Genomic DNA, 17,016 nt, shown 5'->3' on the forward strand with positions numbered 1-17,016 from the left:
CAGAAAACTCACAATGCATCAGGCCAAAGGTATACTGCAGCGTAAATTTCTTCCTGACCCCCCTGAAGTCAGAGGATTGCTAGCCCTGATGATTTTAATCTTAGGTAAAATAGTTGCAATACTATTCAATGTATATAGTATTGAGGCGCTCCATACTCTTGTCCTGCTGCAGCAGAAAGTTGACTGAAATATACCCTCGTAATATATTGAATAATCCCTGCTTAATTCTCTTTAGGAAATGAAAACTCTCCAGGGTCCTAGCTAATAGAACTTGGAGTGGATGGCGAATTCATTTCTGAGAGCCTCACATTTGGTGATCAACTTAGCCCTGAGCGTATGACCAAGCATTACCATTATTAGCTGATAAAAAAATATCTCTGTGTATAATAATAATGCCACAACTTACTTGGGGTCCTATGGGAAGCTCCTGGCTACAGCAAAGTTCTCCAGTAGCTGTTTTGACAACATAGTGAATCCAAAACTCAGCCAGTGAACTCTGTGGGACCTATAAAGAAATGTTTGTTAGTTTATGTCTTCAACATTCTCTTCTCACTTCCTGCCCCGCTGCCCAGAGTGATTAAATCTTTTTTATTTTTCATTTGTGAGTCACCTATTAAAATGGTGTATCAGATAGATTGGTATCTTTCTAGATGGAAAGCAGCTAGGTCTAGATCCAGATCCCATCTTCCTTCTACCACCTATGCCAGCCTTAATGTCCACTTCATGGCCTCCCATTCCTGTCTTTTTGCCTTCTTCTATGACATGCATGGAGTTATCCTCCCAGTTGCAGGGTCAGGCTTCTACCCTTTCCTCATTTCAATCACTCTAAAGACTCACTTCTTTTGTATTGTCCACAAACATTACCCCAGGCAGTCAGTTGCTCTCTCTACAAAAAAAAGCTTTAACATCTTCTTCTGGGTCTCTCAGGGTGTCTTAATTGGGCCTTTTCTATACTGGGGTGTAGGACACTGGTGTAATTGCATCAGTGCAAGCCCTTAGTAGAGGTTTATACCAGGGCAGTTTCTCCTGGGAGATCCCAGTGCAGACTAGATTGTAAGCCCTGGGGGCTGGGATTGTCTTGGTCTCTGGAACAGCCCCAAGCACATAGCAAATGTTTAACAAATAGGTTAATATTCTGTACTAACACAATTGGTGTCTTCCTAGAGGAATAAGAGCTGAGTTTTGCTCTAAACATGGACAGTAGACTCAAAGAATTTAAGACAGGACAAGAAATGTGTGACAACTTTCTGAACAAATTACAGAGTCACCATTCCTTTTGCTATCTTCATTCCTTAGAAACAGCTTGTGTCTTACCTGTCCTGGTGGAGGATATGAGAGGAGAGCCATGGAAACCTTCATATGAGATTGGAGAGAAGGTGACTCTGTCCTGTCCAGATGGCATGCACTTGGAAGGGTCATCTCTTATTCTGTGTGAGCCCAGCCTCAAGTGGTCTCCTGATATGAAGGATATCAAGTGCAAGAGAAGAGGTAAGCCACTGCAGTAATTGGGTCTGAATGAAATCCTAGCAGTGATTACAGAGGCAGTGCTTCCTAATGGATGGAACTAGCTGCAGGAGATCTGGGCTCAATTCATGGCTCTGCCCCTGGCCTCCTGGGTGACTTTGGTCAAGTCCCTTCCCTTTCTGTGCCTCAGTTTCCTCATCTGTAAAATGGGTTAGCTCCTTTGTGAGGCACTTTGAGATCTACTGATGGGAAGTGATATCGAAGAGCTAGGTATTATATATGTATTGTTCCCTAAGTGTGCCACAGTTACTCATGCCATAAAATGTGCTGCACCCTTGCCCATGCTGATGGAGTTGCTGCTGCTGTGATGTTCACCTCAGGTGTCCGAAGACTATTTCTCCTGGCGGCTCCTTTTGCAATGTATCCCATATGCACTGACTTCCTAATGTGCCGGGGGCTGCTCTCCCCAGCCCCGCCCTGGCCCTGCCCCACCTCCACTCCTTCTCCCAAGGCCCCATCCCTGCTCTGCCTCTTCCTGCCCCCTCCCCCGAGTGCACCCCCCCCTTCAATCCTCCCCCTCCCCCCACCTGCGCCTCCTGCACACCACACAACAGCTGATCTGTGGTGAGCGGGAGGTGCTGGGATGGAGGGGGAGGTGCTGATAGGGGGTCTGCCAGTGGGTGCTCAGCACCCACCTTTTTTTTTCCCGTGAATGCTCCAGCCCTGGAGCACTCACGGAGTCGGTGCTTATGATGTAGCCCCTTCACATATTGTTCCCCTGCAGGCTGTGGCAGCTGCGAACATTTTAAAAAGGAGTTCCCTCCGTTATTTCCCATCTCAGCTGGTTATGCGGGTGACACCCCCTCCCAGGGTATCCATCTTTCCACCTGACTCCTCTCAGCCCATCATGGGAACTGCACCACAAAGTGGTTCTTCTGTGTGTCCCTCCAAACCGGTAGCTGTTCCTCACAGCAGGGCACACTATGGTCTGAGGTTGTGGGGTGGATGGTCAGGTGGGCAGCGGGTGTCCTCCAATGGTGGGGCTGGGTGGTCCATTAGAAAAAGGGTCCCTTTTGGTTCTTGAGGCAGGCAGGCCTCCCCTGATTGCTGGCAGTCTCCCCCTAGCTGGTGGGGGATGGGGTCCTCTGGTTGTTGGGGGCAGGAGCTGAGTTAGGGGAGTGCGGCTCCAGGCTTCCTCTCAGTAGTGGCTACTCAAGCTTTAGGCTGAGGCAGGGCATACAGGCACTGGCAGGACAGAGGCAGGATACAGCAGCTGTAGGATTCCCACTCAGCACAGCAGCACCTTAGCCTCTGTTCATCTACCCCTCACGCTGGAGCAGCCAGTTGAGGGCAGGTGCTGCACTGGACTTTCCCCATGTACTTTTAGGAGTGCTGGTAGGTGAAGTAGAAGGGCAGTGGCCTTGGGCCTTGGAGCAGCTGCCATGGCCACTGCAGTAGCTGCCCGAGAGTAGCAGGCCACTCAAGCCAAGCCTTTAGGGAAGTGATACTGGCTTTAGCATTTTGGGGCAAGGTTGATAAACAATTATTTGCACTCACTGTTGTGAGGGGGTTGCTACCCTTTCTGGGTAGGATTGCACCACTTCTGGGGAGATGGATGGGAGGACGTTCTAGAACAAAGCCTCTTCCCCTAGGGTCTGGTTAATAGTCTCATGAACACATGAAATATATCCTAAAATCCATATAGGAAACCTCTCTCATCCATGCCACCTCAGGACTGATTCCGTCTATCTGTTCCTAGTTCTATACACTGTCTCTTAGCTCTCCACTGTCTCCTCTCACTAGAGCCTAGGTGACTTTTTCCCCTGGGAACTGGTGCTCACAAATTCTTCCCCTAGGTTACAGTTAATCCCTTCCCAGACATTAGCTTGGAGAGGATTAACAGCCCCTGTTGTTCCCCTGCAGCTTGTCTAGTGGTAAGACTCCCAGGTCCCTCTTTACTGTGAATACCAGGACCTAATATATCTTGCTTCCCCTCCTTATCAGGCTTTGCTGTTGCCTTCAGTTATGTGATCTGGGAGGAAACCAGGCACAGGTGAGAGCTGGACTTGGCTCTTCTTAAAGGCTCAACCACCCTGTCACACCCACTACCCCAAACCAGTTCCTGTCCTCCATTATCACACCACCATGAATATGGCCAACCTAAGGATTTGGGAAGGAATAGCAAAATCACTTCCTGGAGTACATCCCAAATATAACAACCTCCTATTGCTGAAATGTAGCCCAGCTGGTTTTCCTTTCAACCCTAGCAACTGGTTTTCACCAGCTTACATTGCTTTATGTTTTCAAATGCTGTGCAAGGACAATGGCTAGGAACTCTTACAAAAATGAAAGCTGTGATGCTCCTTTATGGTCTTCAAAGGCCAACTATGTTAACAAGAGTCTCAAAGGAACCCCTCCAGCTCATTAGTAAGCTACAGCTTTAAATCATAATCTAGCCCAGAGGTGGGCAAACTACGGCTTGCGGGGCTGTGCTGCCCGGCCCTTGAGCTCCCAGGCAGGAAGGCTAGCCCCTGGCCCCTCCCAACGCTGCCCCCTCTCCCCACAGCCTCAGCTCGCCATGCCGCCAGCACTCTTGGGACAGGGAACAGGGGCGGTTGGATCAGCGTGGAGTCCCGCGGGGCCTGTCAGGGGGCAGGGGTGTGGATAGGGGTCACGGCAGTCAGGGGATGGGGAGCAGGGGAGGTTGGATAGGGGATGAGGTCCCAGGGACGTGGTTAGGGGACAAGGAACAGGGGGGTTAGATGGGTTGGGGGTACTGAGGGGGGCAGTCAGGGAGCGGGAATTGGGAGAGGGCGGATAGGGGGAGGGGGCCAGGCTATTGGGGAGGCACAATCTTCCCTACCCGGCCCTCCATATAGTTTCACAACCCCGATGTGGCTCTCTGGCCAAAAAGTTTGCCCACCTTGATCTAGCCTTATGCATCCAGCAGGGTGTGACAAGCCTGGAATTACAGTTGCACTGGTGGAAGAGCATGGAGGATCAATCTAATAATATAACATTTTTAACAAAAGAAGGTACATAAAAACAAGCATTAGAAAAAGTGGATGTACTAAATCGAACACTTAAATCAAAAAAGGAAGAATGGGAATCACTATAATTTTGCATGACATAAAACATAACTGGGTTTTCTGAGACAGAGTGGGATAAGAATTGTCAGTAGATAACTAAGTTTTCTAGCTATAAACTATGGAGTAAAGACAGGGCTGGTTGACCTGCTGATCCCAGGAATTGTTTTTTGGGAGGGTGGGGTATAATTTTCTCATCTACACCCAGTCAGGACTAGGCTTAGTGTTTATATTAAAATTCTACTACCGTTCTCTCTCTTTTTCCTTCTTGTTATTCCCCCCCACCACCATCTTTGACAGTTTATCTGTTCTTACCTATTTTGCTAAAGTAAGCCTAAAATTATAAGAAAGATTTCTTTTTAAAAATGCAGTTCTGCTCAGTGATATTACAAAATCCAAGATCCAAAACACAAACCAGGTTAAACCTCTTTCTTACAGAAAACAGTTTTGTAGGGATTTAGCAAAGTCCGACTGTTACTAGCTAGAGAAATCTCAGGAGGGCTGTTAGTTCAGTAAGGACCTTTTTCACTTTTAAGCTTGGAATATAATGCAGCAGGCCAAAGTGGAATACAGAAGTACATTATACAGCAGGCCAAAGCACAGAGCACAGTACAAACACAATTCAAAGACAGAGATGCTGGAACAATTTGTATAGTGGGGGTGCTGAGAACCATTGAATCAAATTGTAAAGCCTGTATATGATGGAAACCACTTCAAGCCAAGGGGTGTGGCAGCACCCTCAGCAGCCCGGTTCTAGCATCTATGTCCATAGAGTTCTACAAGATCCACTCTTGCCTTTATTTTTAGTCTTTATGCATATAGGATCACAAACTGGTATTTGTAGTTTTCATTGGCTGCAATCTCCAAATCAGAATATTTCTAACTAGAGATTTGAAGTCTCAACTTCCACCATTCACATCAGATGAGCTTTTACTCTGAAACCTAGTGTAGATGAAACCCAGTAAAGTAGATGTCAACATTGCTAACTATTATTCAGTGCTGATCAGTACAGTAGAAATAGTTACTGTAAAGTGGGAAGTGGAATTTTAGATTGTAGACAGCACTTGCATATTAATTATTATTATTTGTTATTTGTATTATCACCAGGATAATCATTTTGCTAGGCGCTGCACAAACAAAGGACAAAAAGACAGTCCCTGCCCAGAAGAGCATGCATTAAGTAGAAGACAAGAGACAAAAGATCAATACAGACAGACTGATGGGGGAGGAAAAGGAAACAACGAGACAATATTGATCAGCATGATAGGCTGTGGTCTCAGTATCCCACAATCACATACAGTACTCACATCTGTCCTCCCCCCCTACCCTGGCTGACTCTGGGCCCAGAGCTAAAGCATCATTCAGCAATTGCACTAGCTACAGAGTGTATTACATTTTTAAATTCTGTTAATTCCATCTACACAGTACATAATTTTAATTACAAGCAGGCTGTAATTTTATGGCATTGTATAATAATCCAGTACCTTTTTAATGCAACCAGGGGGATAATTCCACGGTCGCCATTTAATAGCCTTCATTTTTCTGATCTGTAATGGTTTTGTCTGTGTTCTTTCACTTTAGCACCCAGCGTGAAACCAGAACTGACAGAACCTAAATGTCAGCCATGGGAGAAAGTGCAACAGTCAAAATGTGTATGTAAAATGCCCTATGAGTGTGGGTAAGTCCAGCCTGACATTGACAATAACTTTCTCACTTCATTCAAGACAAATTAAATTTCTCAGGATTTCAGTCCATGACAAATTAGACAGCTTTACTTATACCAGGGAAAGTCATTGTGCTTTGTTTACATTACCGTTCAATCAATCCCTGTTCTTCACTTACCTGTCAGTGGGCATTAGCAGTGATGGAACTTAGGTAAATGGCTGAAGGTAAAGGGATAATTTCAGCTCCACTTGATCTGTGAAATGGGGGAGGGAAGGAAAAATAAAATGCTATTCTGGATATTTATAAGATCAAGGAAGAGTAAGAGTCGAGTCCTCCTGGGACATAAATTCTCCAAGTAATAAACATGTGCAATAAAGCAGGTGGTTCTTCTGAGAGACCGGAGAGCTAGGAGAGATGCAATAATCTGAGCTCCCATTTACACAGCAATTTGAAGAGGCAGTTTGTGACACCAGCAGAGTGCTTAAACTCACCTTTTTGCACCTCATAATGTGAAGTCTGGCTTGAGTTTATTGTTCATTTATTTGGTGCTTTGAGTCTCTGGGTCACTTTACCAATGGGACAAATGGTGCTGTGGTTTGGATTGGCCTTTATTGTGCTTGAAATCAAATGGCTCAACCACGGATTTATTTATTTTTTTAATTTGAGAAAACAGAAGAGTGTCCGGGACCCCACCAGGCAGTAAAAGTTGGATTTTCAAAATTGATCTGCACCCACAGTTGGGGTGAGATTTTCATAATAGCTGAGCACTTTGGTTGTGAGCTCTTGAAATCTGGCCATGTTCATCACAGTGGGAGCCACTGGGGGCTGAGCACTTTTGAGAATCGGGCCCTTGTTTAGATGCCTAAATGGGAGCTGAACTCTTGAGAATCTGGCCCCAAGATTGACTGCTTGCTCCTTATTGGTCAGCAATTACTAATGACATGAATAGTCCTCATGACTGTGGTGGAGTGGCTCAGGGAAAAAGATTCTATTCAATGGGATCAAGGAGAGGATTTTCAGTCTTCTAAGTGACTTAACATCACTGGGACTTGTCAATGGAAGTTGTGCTCCGAAGTCACTCAGGCATTTTTGAAAATGCCACCTAGCCAACACAAGCTCTAACTAGCACATTTTGAATGTCTGAAAATTAATTAAAGTTAATGGGCCTCATTTAGTTTTAGTAGGTCTGATTCATCACTGTGCTATGAGGCAGGATGGCCATGTGGTTAGGGCAGCAGCCTAGGACATGGCTTTAAATCCAAACTTCCAGTGTGACCCTCAGTAAGTCACTTAGGGATTGATTTTTAAAGATGTTTAGGCACCTAAAGATATAGATAGGCACCTTGCTTTTGAGAATCCCATTAGGCACCTAACTCTATCTTGAGAGGCTTAAATACCTTTAGTCTGACCCTTAGTCTCTGTGCCCAATTCCCCATCTGTAAAAGGGGGATAATAGTGCTGCTCTACCTCACAGGGGAATATTGAGGATAAATACATTACAGATTAGGAGGTGCTCAGATACTATGGTGATGGGGGCCTTCTCAGTGCCTAAGATAAACAACGTGTAACGCTCTGTTAAACTGTGCCCCGTGTAAGCAATGTAGTCTTGGAAGTCAGTCGTGTTGCAGCCACTTATGCAAAGGTCTGGATTTGGCTCATGGTTTATAGTTCTTTTTAGCCTTTAACACATTTTGTTCAAAGTGGCAGAAAAGTAAGTAAACAGTTCGCTATTTCTAGAAAGAAAGAAAGAAAGAAAGAAAGAAAGAAAGAAAGAAAGAAAGAAAGAAAGAAAGAAAGAAAGAAAGAAAGAAAACCCAGCCCACCCCAACATTTTATCAGAGAGAATAAATCAATTATTAAAGAAGATTAGATGGAATAGGCATCTAGTCAGTTGGGATTTAGTGTACTGCCATGTAGGGATTAAAGGATATAACTTGAGTTTGTTCTCTTACTCTGAGCCTGGTAGTACCTTAGTTTGCTCTGGAGACAACTCAGCCTCCACTCAGCCCAGCTGAGGAAATGTGGGAGCAATGACAGATTACATAGGAATTGCTCCAGTGGGTCAGACCCCATGGTCCATCTAGTCCACTGCCCTGTCTCTGACAGTGGTCAGCATCAGAGGTAGGAAAGTGAAAAACCCCACAGGAGGCAGATGTGAGATAATCTGCTCCACATGAGAGTTTTATCCTAATCCCCAATAGCTAGACATTGGTTTCAACCCTGAAGCAGAAGGTTTAATATCCTTCCAAAACTATAATCTTGTTATCCATACAAATGTCTAATCCCTCTTTGACATCACGTGACACTGAATTCCACAGTCTAATTAAAAAAATAAGAAAAGATCTCTGAGCCATTAATGGAGAAATTGTGGAGGGTGGGAGAGATCCCAGAAGACTGGAAAAGAGAAATACAGCAGAATACTGGGCAACGGCCGCTCAGCCACCACTCTAGTCATTGTGAATCTAATTAATTACTCTAGAGTAGACCACAGTGGTGTAGCTAGGAGTGGAAATTTGGGTGAGCCCTGACCTTCCAGTGGGCGGGCAATGACAGACTGTGCTAGCTCAGCTTCTCCCCCAATGCCATGTCCTCTTCCTAGCCCTGGTGCCCCCAAACACAGGGCTTCACCTGCCGAGCTAGGCATGTGCATGGGCCCACAACCCCACCCCCATGCTCCAGTGTGGGTAGCTGCTGGGGTAAAAGAGGTTCCCTCATTCAGGCTGAAATTCTTCACATTCCTTAGGGCAGAGGGAGGATAATAGGAACTGACCCCCCACTTCAGTTGAGCAGAGTCCAAAGGCTACCCCCAGCCCAGCCCCGCAGGGTACCCAGGCAGGGAAACAGATTCCCTGAGCCTGACCATCTTGGGAAGAGAGAAAGTTTATCCAGAGCGGGGAGGGAAAACTGGGGCAAGGGAGGGGTTGGACAGGGGAGGGCAGAGGCCAAGGGCCGTAGTTGGGGGAAAGGGGCAGGGCAGGACCCGGGGGGTACAGGACATGGGTGAGGTGGCAGAACTTGGGGGCATAGCAGAGCCTGGAGCTGGGGGCACAGGGATGATGAGACTGGGGTGCAGGAGGGATCGGAGTTGCGGGGTGGGGGCAGGAGGAATCTGGGGGCCCACCTTCCCCTACCCCCTCCAGCCAGCCCTTACCGCTCAGCAGGCATCAGAAGACAAGGCTGCCCGGGGCACACAGGGTGTGGGGCACGCCCATGGGGCGGGTCTCAGCAGGGCTCAAGCTCCACCCGCCCCGCTGACCCCAGCTTGGTGTCTGTCTGGCCGCCCAGCCGGCCATGTCCCTCTGTCCTGCCGCTGCATCTGTGTGCCCGTGCTTCCTGCACTGCATGCTGCTGCTCTGGTCTCCAGCGCCCAGCCCAGTCATGCATCTTGGCGTCTGGCCTGGCTTCACTCCGCTCCGGCCCCAGTGCTAGCCCCACACAGATCTGCCTCCAGGAGGCCCACTCCCTGTCTGGGACATCTCACCCACTCCCAGCTTGTGAATTCGGGGGTCTGGCCCCGCCTGCGCTCCATCCTGGATTTCAAGTGCCCGAGTGATGCTCCGGGCTGCTGTGGCAGCACGACACCCCTGCTCAGATTTGGGTGGGTCTGGATGCTACATGGGTGGGATATTCAGGTTAGACATTAGGAAAAACTTCCTAACTGTCAGGGTAGTTAAGCCCTGGATCAAATTACCTAGGTAGGTTGTGGAATCGCCATCATTGGAGGTTTTTAAGAACAAGTTAAACAAACACCTGTCAGGGATAGTTGAGATGATACTTATTCCTGCCTCAGTGCAGGGGACTGGACTAGATGACCTATCGAGGTCCTTTCCAGTGGTATATTTCTATGATTCTGTTTCCTTTTATAAGTTTTGATTTTCTCACCTTTCAGTTTCATTTAATGTCCCCTTGTTCTTCTGTTAGAGAACAGGAAGTACAGAAGTTCCCAATCTACCTTCCCTAGACCATTCTTTATTTTATAGACATTTATCATGTCACCTCTTATTCATCTCCTTTCTACAGTGAACAATCCCAGTCTTTTCAATCACTCTTCCTATGAGAGTTTTTTCCTTATCCCTACTCATACTTGTCACCCTTTTCTGAACCCCCTCCAAACTCTGCAAACTCCTTTTTGAAAAGGGGTGACCAGCACTGCGCATTGTGTTCTAGTTGAAGGTGTACCATTGATTTATATAATGGCAATATATTATTCTCCATATTATCATTCATCCCATTCCATATGCATCCTAATATTCTGTCTCCAAGGAGGCCCTAAATTATGCCTGGCTGCAGCCGTTCCCAAAGGGCTATTTTGCAACAAGGGGATTGCCGGTGTGCAGCATGTTCCAGCCACATCCCTTCCCCTGGTATATCCTTGCCCTGGGGAAATCCCTTACCAGCTGGTTCAATCAGCTTTTCACTTGCTTTGGATTGCTGAAGCATTGCAAAGCAGGCAGATCAGTGAGTTAGGATCTTCCCCTTAGTCTTTTCTTTTCAGCTAAATTAAACAGCGTTGTATACACATTTTTGTAAATATTGTAAAAATCAGGTGTTGAAATTTGTTATTTTCAGACAAATAAGGCAATACACTAAGTCTACTATGTGTTTTTAAAATAGCAAATGGTAGAAGCAACTGAGTTTAGCTGTCAAGAGGGTGTGGATAGCAGTGATGCCTACAACTGATATTTAGGCATTTAAATCTGGGGGTTAGATGCCTAAATATGTTGGTGGATCTGGGCCTAAAGACTAAAGCATGCTCCAATTGAAATCAGTGGAAAAATTCAGAGACTTCAAAGGGCAGATAAAGGTCTTAAGTTAGGCACAGCATACCTGTGATGAAGAGAGAGAGAGAGCCTAATTCTGATCTCACTTACCTGGGTGTAAGCCATGAGTAACTTCACTGAAGTCATTGGGGATGCACCAATGTATGTGAGATCAGAATATGACACTTTCTCCCCCCTTTTTAAGAGGTACCAAAATAAAGCAGAAGTAAATGATGTGATTTCTGCTTTTCTTTTCAGACCGTCTCTGGATGTCTGTGCCACAGATGAGAGAAGCAAGAGAAACATGGCCTTAACTGTGTGTAAGATGTACGTTCTTGAGTGTATGGGCAGAAAATACTCTTTGACCAGTGAGGAAAACTGCAAAATGCCTGCTGCAGCTGCAAAACCTTGTGGCTTATGTCATTTGTGGGAAACATGTGATGGTAAGAGAGTCCCCACAGTTAATGTGGGTAAATTAGGAGAAGCTGCCTGTGAATAAAAGGCACACTAGCCATGACTCTGCTTCTGGCTTGATGTGCCTCCATTTACCCATTTGTAAAATAGATATAATAATTCCTACCTACCTTCCAAAGGTGTTAGGAACATAGGAATTGCCCTCCTGAATCAGAGCTGAGGCCCATCTAGTCCTGTGCCATGCTCTGACAGCGACCATATGCTTCTATGCTGGAAAAAAGCCTGTAGGGAGTAATTGTGGAATAATAGGGAAAGTTTCTTGCTAACTCCCATTAATTAGAGGTTGGAGCATGAAATTTGATATCCCTTCTAGAACCTTTGGGGTGAAATCTTGACTGCACTGAAGTAAAGGGCAAAACTCCCATTGACTTCAATGGGGCCACGATTTCACCCTGGTGTTTGTTATTAAATCCTTGCTCATCTTAACTCTGGATGTTGTCACTATCCATGGCAATGTCCAATCCTTTTCTGCATCCCGCTGAGCGCTTGCCCTCAATGTTATCTTGTGGCAATAAATTCAGTGGCTAATTACATATTATGTGGAAAAAATACTTCCTTTCCTTGGTTCAAAAATTGTTGCCTTTCAGTTTCATTGAACATCCCCTTGTTCCTTCATTCTGAGAAAAGGTGAAGAGAAGTGCCTGGTCTATGCTCTCATACATTATACTCTCTTTTCTAAAGTAAACAGTCCCAATCTTTTCAATCTGTCATCAATTAGAAGTTCTTCCAGGCCCCTATTATTCTTATCACTGGTCTCTGAATGTCCCCTGTTTCTGTTACATCTCTTTTGACCTAGGGTGACCAGAATTAGTGTTTGTTAACTGCTTTGAGATCCCGACATACATACTAGTTGTTATTATATTTCTTATAATAAAACTATCAAAAACATATTTTTATCTCTTGTCTAGTGGGTTCAAGCAGTGATCCTTAGCAAAAACTGTTTTGAAGAACAGAAAATAGGTAAAAAGCATTAAAATAGAAAGGGAAGAAATCAGGCAAAGATTAAACAAATAGTCAAAATAACTAAGCCTTAAATAAGGACAACTGTGGACTAAGGTTAAACCTAAAAAAACAACACACAAATGGAAAAGAAATCTCATATCCCTTATTGTTTGTATGTTGCTATTTAGGCCCTGATTCTGTGAACGCTTATGCATACATTTGCATATAAATATGCATACATTTACTTATGTGAGCCGATCCATTGACATCAGTGAGATTACTTATTAGTAAAATTATACACATATATAGAGTTTGCAGGATCAGTGCCTTAGCTTGTTACTCTCTGGCGCAGGGACCTGTCATCTTATATGTTTTTTAAGCCTCTTGTCCATCAGATAAATAATAAATCATGCTAAGATTTTTTTCAAGCAGTAATTTCAAATGAGTAGGAGAGTGCTGTACTCTCAGTCATCCTCGGCAAGTACTGCTCAGACTAGCAGCAGCCCCAATACACACTTATGATTTCTGTTGCAATAGAATTGCTGTTTGAATGTGTTTGTAGTTTCTCCACCGACCCTGAATATTGATTAACATCTGACCAGGAGCAGGAGCTCCTACAAATTGCTCAGTTAATGGGACAATTTCTGATAGCGAGGCAGGTATGAGTCTGTTTTTCTTTCAGTGGATGAGATACTAATATTGGGGTATGTGTGTTTTTTTAAGCTCAAACCAACAGATGTGTGTGCCGAGAAGCTGGGCAATGCGACGAGGGAGGAATAAGCATTTGCATTGAAGTGAACGGGAAAGTCACCAGTAGGACAATGACTGAATGTGAGGCTGGTCTCCTGAAGTGCCGGGGGGAGATTGTCACTCCTGTCAGCATAAGACCCTGTGATGTACAGAGTAAATAAGATATTTTATGGTTCATTTTGCTTATTGCCATGGGATATGTCAAAATGTCAATAGTTGGGCAGGTCATGCTTAAAAGAGCCTTTGAGTTTGTTTTTTCTTTTCTATGTACATAAAACCTTATTCTACCCAATGTAGGGCCTGACATGAAGCTCACTGAAATCCATGAGGGTCTTTTCATTAGCCTCATTGGGCTTTGAATCAGGGCCCACAGTCCTTACTCAGCTTGAACAGTTCCATTGAAGCTAAAATAAGGGCTATAGGTCTACATGGAATTGGCAAGTCTGCTTTACATTTCCCTCTGGGTTAAAAATGTTCCAGAATTGGCCTTGATCCTACATCCTGCAGGCGCATGGAACAATTGTAGACTCTGTCTAAATCTGCAAATACCAAGATGCTATTTATAAAGAGTGATTGATTTAAGTATCTAAAGCATGTAAATTAATTTGAAAAAAAACCCAACAACCCACAAGTGCACACATACACTGATTGGACTGGATAGCTTCCCTGTGTAGAAACGAGGGGAAAGAATGTCCTATTAATGCAATAAGAGATATGATTATTCCCTTTTAATGAAGTAACTTTATTACCATTTTGCCTTATTCAATTAAGCACACTGCATGCACAGTACTGTACCTATCACTGAGCCTGAAGCATTTATAAGTCAAAGCAATGTGCACTAATAATGAAGACAGCTTAAAATAATGAAAAGAATTAATATACTGTAGCTTCTTGTACTCAATTCTGCTTAATAGAAATATAACCATATATTGCACATTATCCTAACTTTCATTGAGAGCTAAACTTTCAAACATAGGCAGCTAAATGGAACTTGCCAAAATGCATTTGTATATTTGCAAAATATGAATTTACGTATGGAAAAGTATCAAGCAAAATCTGTTTTCAAAGGAAAATTTTCTCAAGGTAGGTTGCTTTGGGGAGGTGTCTTCTAATAGAAATGGAGAAAAACTGCACTCAGTCTCCTTGGAGGTACTTTGGGGCAACTTCTTAAGGAAGGAGGCTGTCCAATAAAGGTGGTGTCTTGCACACCGCAGCTTGTGAACCTAAACTCTGCAAACAGGCAACACGCACCTACCTGTTTTATGCATGCAATGGCATGTTTGCAGGTATACACACATACGCTGCAAGTGCAATTTAGGTACCTGTGTTTGAAAATCCCCCTCTTTTCTTCCCTCGTGGTTACTCTTAGATTAAAACAAGGACATGGGCAGGGGGCCGAGTAGCAGAATGGATGATAAAATGAGTGGGATAAAACTGTGAAACTTGTACATTTTTAAAGCAATGGATTTATATGTATCATTAAATGCCTATCAAAGATAACAGGTCCCGTCATTTCTCCATATAATGACTATTGACTTATTTGTATGATTGACCTGCATAAACCCTACCTCAGCCTGAAAAGGTCCATTCTGTGGTAGTACTGGAAATGAGAATTCTGAAATCTTCCTCTGGCACTTATTTGCATACTAGGCCTCTCAATACTTTGCCAGCTCACATATTTTCACAGAAGTGCCCTAGCTTCAGAAGCAAACTTAAAGCTCTGGACATGCTTATTTGTGCAGTGAGGTTTCTTTCCCCTGGAACGATTCTCCTACATTTATCATTTGACCCTTGGACATCCTGGTTCACCACTAAAGCTGCTCTTACACAATAACTTATTTTGTTGGCTAGCAAAGTGTTGTCATGTTTCCGCATCCCAAGCATAAAGAGCCAGATTCGGCAGTCCTCACTCAGGCTGAGTATTGCTTACTCACATAAGCCGTCTCTTTAAATTAGTAATTTGATCTGTTTGAGTTTGAACCACATTTAACAACCATGTTCTAGCCTTTAACTGGATCAAATTCTATGGCCTGTGTATTGCAGGAGATCAGTCTCATAGTCCCTTCTGGCCGTAAAATCTATGAATCTGATGCTCCAACCTGTGCTGGCCAGTGTGCAACAATAAGGACCTGACCAACTTGCAAATGTCCTGTGTCAGAGCACAGTGTTATGACAAGTTTTTTTCCTTCCACACAGGCTCTAAAGCACAACTGTCTCGTAATAAGGTATCATAGCATGGTACCTTTTGTAGTGTAAACAGGCCCAAAGAGAATCCCTGGAACAATTAAAAGGCATGTCTACACAGAACATTTTACTAAGCCAAGGGCAGGGCTTAAATTCAGCTAGAGCTCTCTGGAGCAGAGCTCTGGTAAATATTTTCAAACATTGTCTCCAGCCTGATGCTGTTATGGTTCTGAACCGGGGAGTCTGCAGCCCACTAGGGGGCTGTGAGTCGGTTTCAGAGGGTCAATGCCCCCGCCAGGTGCTGAAGCCCTGAGAGCCCCCCCTCTCCGCAGAGCTGAAGCCCTGAGCCCCAGCATTCCCCCGGGGGCGGGGGAGCCTGGTGGGCTCTGGGAAATAGTCTTTGAGAATTTAAGTCCTTGTCAAGGTCTATTAAGGTGTATTAAGGTCCCCTGACCAGTTTTAGACAGGAACTATCCATGCTATAGCCATGTTACTGAACTATGATGCCTGTTTGTTTGTTGTTTGAATAGATTATCACATGGATTGGCTGTATATCACCAAAACCGTGTGGTCAGACCATAGGAAAGAAGCTAGAACATGTTTTTAAAGCATGGTTATTACACAGATTTTCCCCACCAGCATTGCTTAGCCAAACTGTATTAGGAACTGATTTAGATGGAACCATGCTTACACTCAATTTCCAAACATGAGTTTAAAGACCAGGCTAGAGGAGACCTAAAGATCTATGGATTGTGGCTCTCCTGAATTCTAGAGACAAAGCAGGATTCTGTGCATGCTCATTTGCATAGCTACACTCACCATGTCTTTCCAGCTCACAGATATTCAGAATAAACCAGAACATTTGGTTTCTCTTGTGTGGGTGCTGAGTAGAACAGGGAAACTAATATAAACCAGTTCAGCAAATCATTGTCCCAACTTTTAAACAAATTTTCCAGACCGTGTTTGAGTGACTGTTGTGTTTACTCTCTTCAAACAGTAAAATAAAAGAGTTTTACCAAAACAAATGCTCTCTGCATGAGACTTCTGAGCTCAGACGCTCAGATGGGGTCAGGAAACAAACTCTGTATTCATTTGCTGCAATCAGTTGCACCAGAAATCTGATTGGAAGAGTTATGCTCATTCAGTCAGTATCCAAGCACAAGGAAGCAGCACAACTTCAGTTTCAGATTTGGAAATTCAGCGTAGCAAGTCAGATGCTAAACAAACTTATTCCATTAAATTCACTGAAATGTACTGAACAATGACAAACCATGAGAAAATCATGATTTGCTCACAGTCTTATCACCAAGAGAAAAAGAGGCAAAACTAAATGATTTGTTAAATTATTTGCTCATTTTTAGTCCTGAGTTAAAGTTTTTCTGTTTGAATTTCTGGCCTGACACCAGTACCATTTTGCTGATCTGCACTCCTGAACTGAGGTGAGGTCAGATACGCTGGTAGGAGGTACCCAGAACAACGTCTTCAGCTCTGAAACACCATAAGCAACTACTGACTAGCTGCACCTGCTTAGGTAAAATGGGACCCACATTTGAACCAGTCCTTGTTTAGGTTTTGCAAACCAAACCTGGGTTAGGTCCAAATCAATCCGCAGCTGCGGACTTTGGAAAATTTGCATCCAGATCTAGGGCTTCCTCCTGATGCCATTGAAATCAATGAATAATCTCTCATGG

The 17,016-nt window shown here is 44.3% G+C and overlaps 2 protein-coding genes across 2 annotated transcripts in view; one reads left to right on the forward strand and one right to left on the reverse strand.

The window, feature by feature from the left end:
• The window catches only part of C7 (complement C7), a 38,471-nt gene extending 23,830 nt beyond the window's left edge, over positions 1-14,641 (forward strand). Inside the window, exons 15-18 of the mRNA XM_048851389.2 lie at positions 1,297-1,488; positions 6,132-6,228; positions 11,234-11,418; positions 13,115-14,641. Of these exons, the coding sequence (XP_048707346.2) occupies positions 1,297-1,488; positions 6,132-6,228; positions 11,234-11,418; positions 13,115-13,302 (662 nt within the window). The 3' untranslated portion in view covers positions 13,303-14,641. The remainder of the gene's footprint in view (positions 1-1,296; positions 1,489-6,131; positions 6,229-11,233; positions 11,419-13,114) is intronic.
• The window catches only part of RPL37 (ribosomal protein L37), a 185,068-nt gene that overhangs the window by 58,105 nt on the left and 109,947 nt on the right, over positions 1-17,016 (reverse strand). The window lies entirely within an intron of this gene.

Source organism: Caretta caretta, chromosome 5 (genome assembly GCF_965140235.1).
Source record: "Caretta caretta isolate rCarCar2 chromosome 5, rCarCar1.hap1, whole genome shotgun sequence".
NCBI classification, from domain to species: Eukaryota; Metazoa; Chordata; order Testudines; family Cheloniidae; genus Caretta; species Caretta caretta.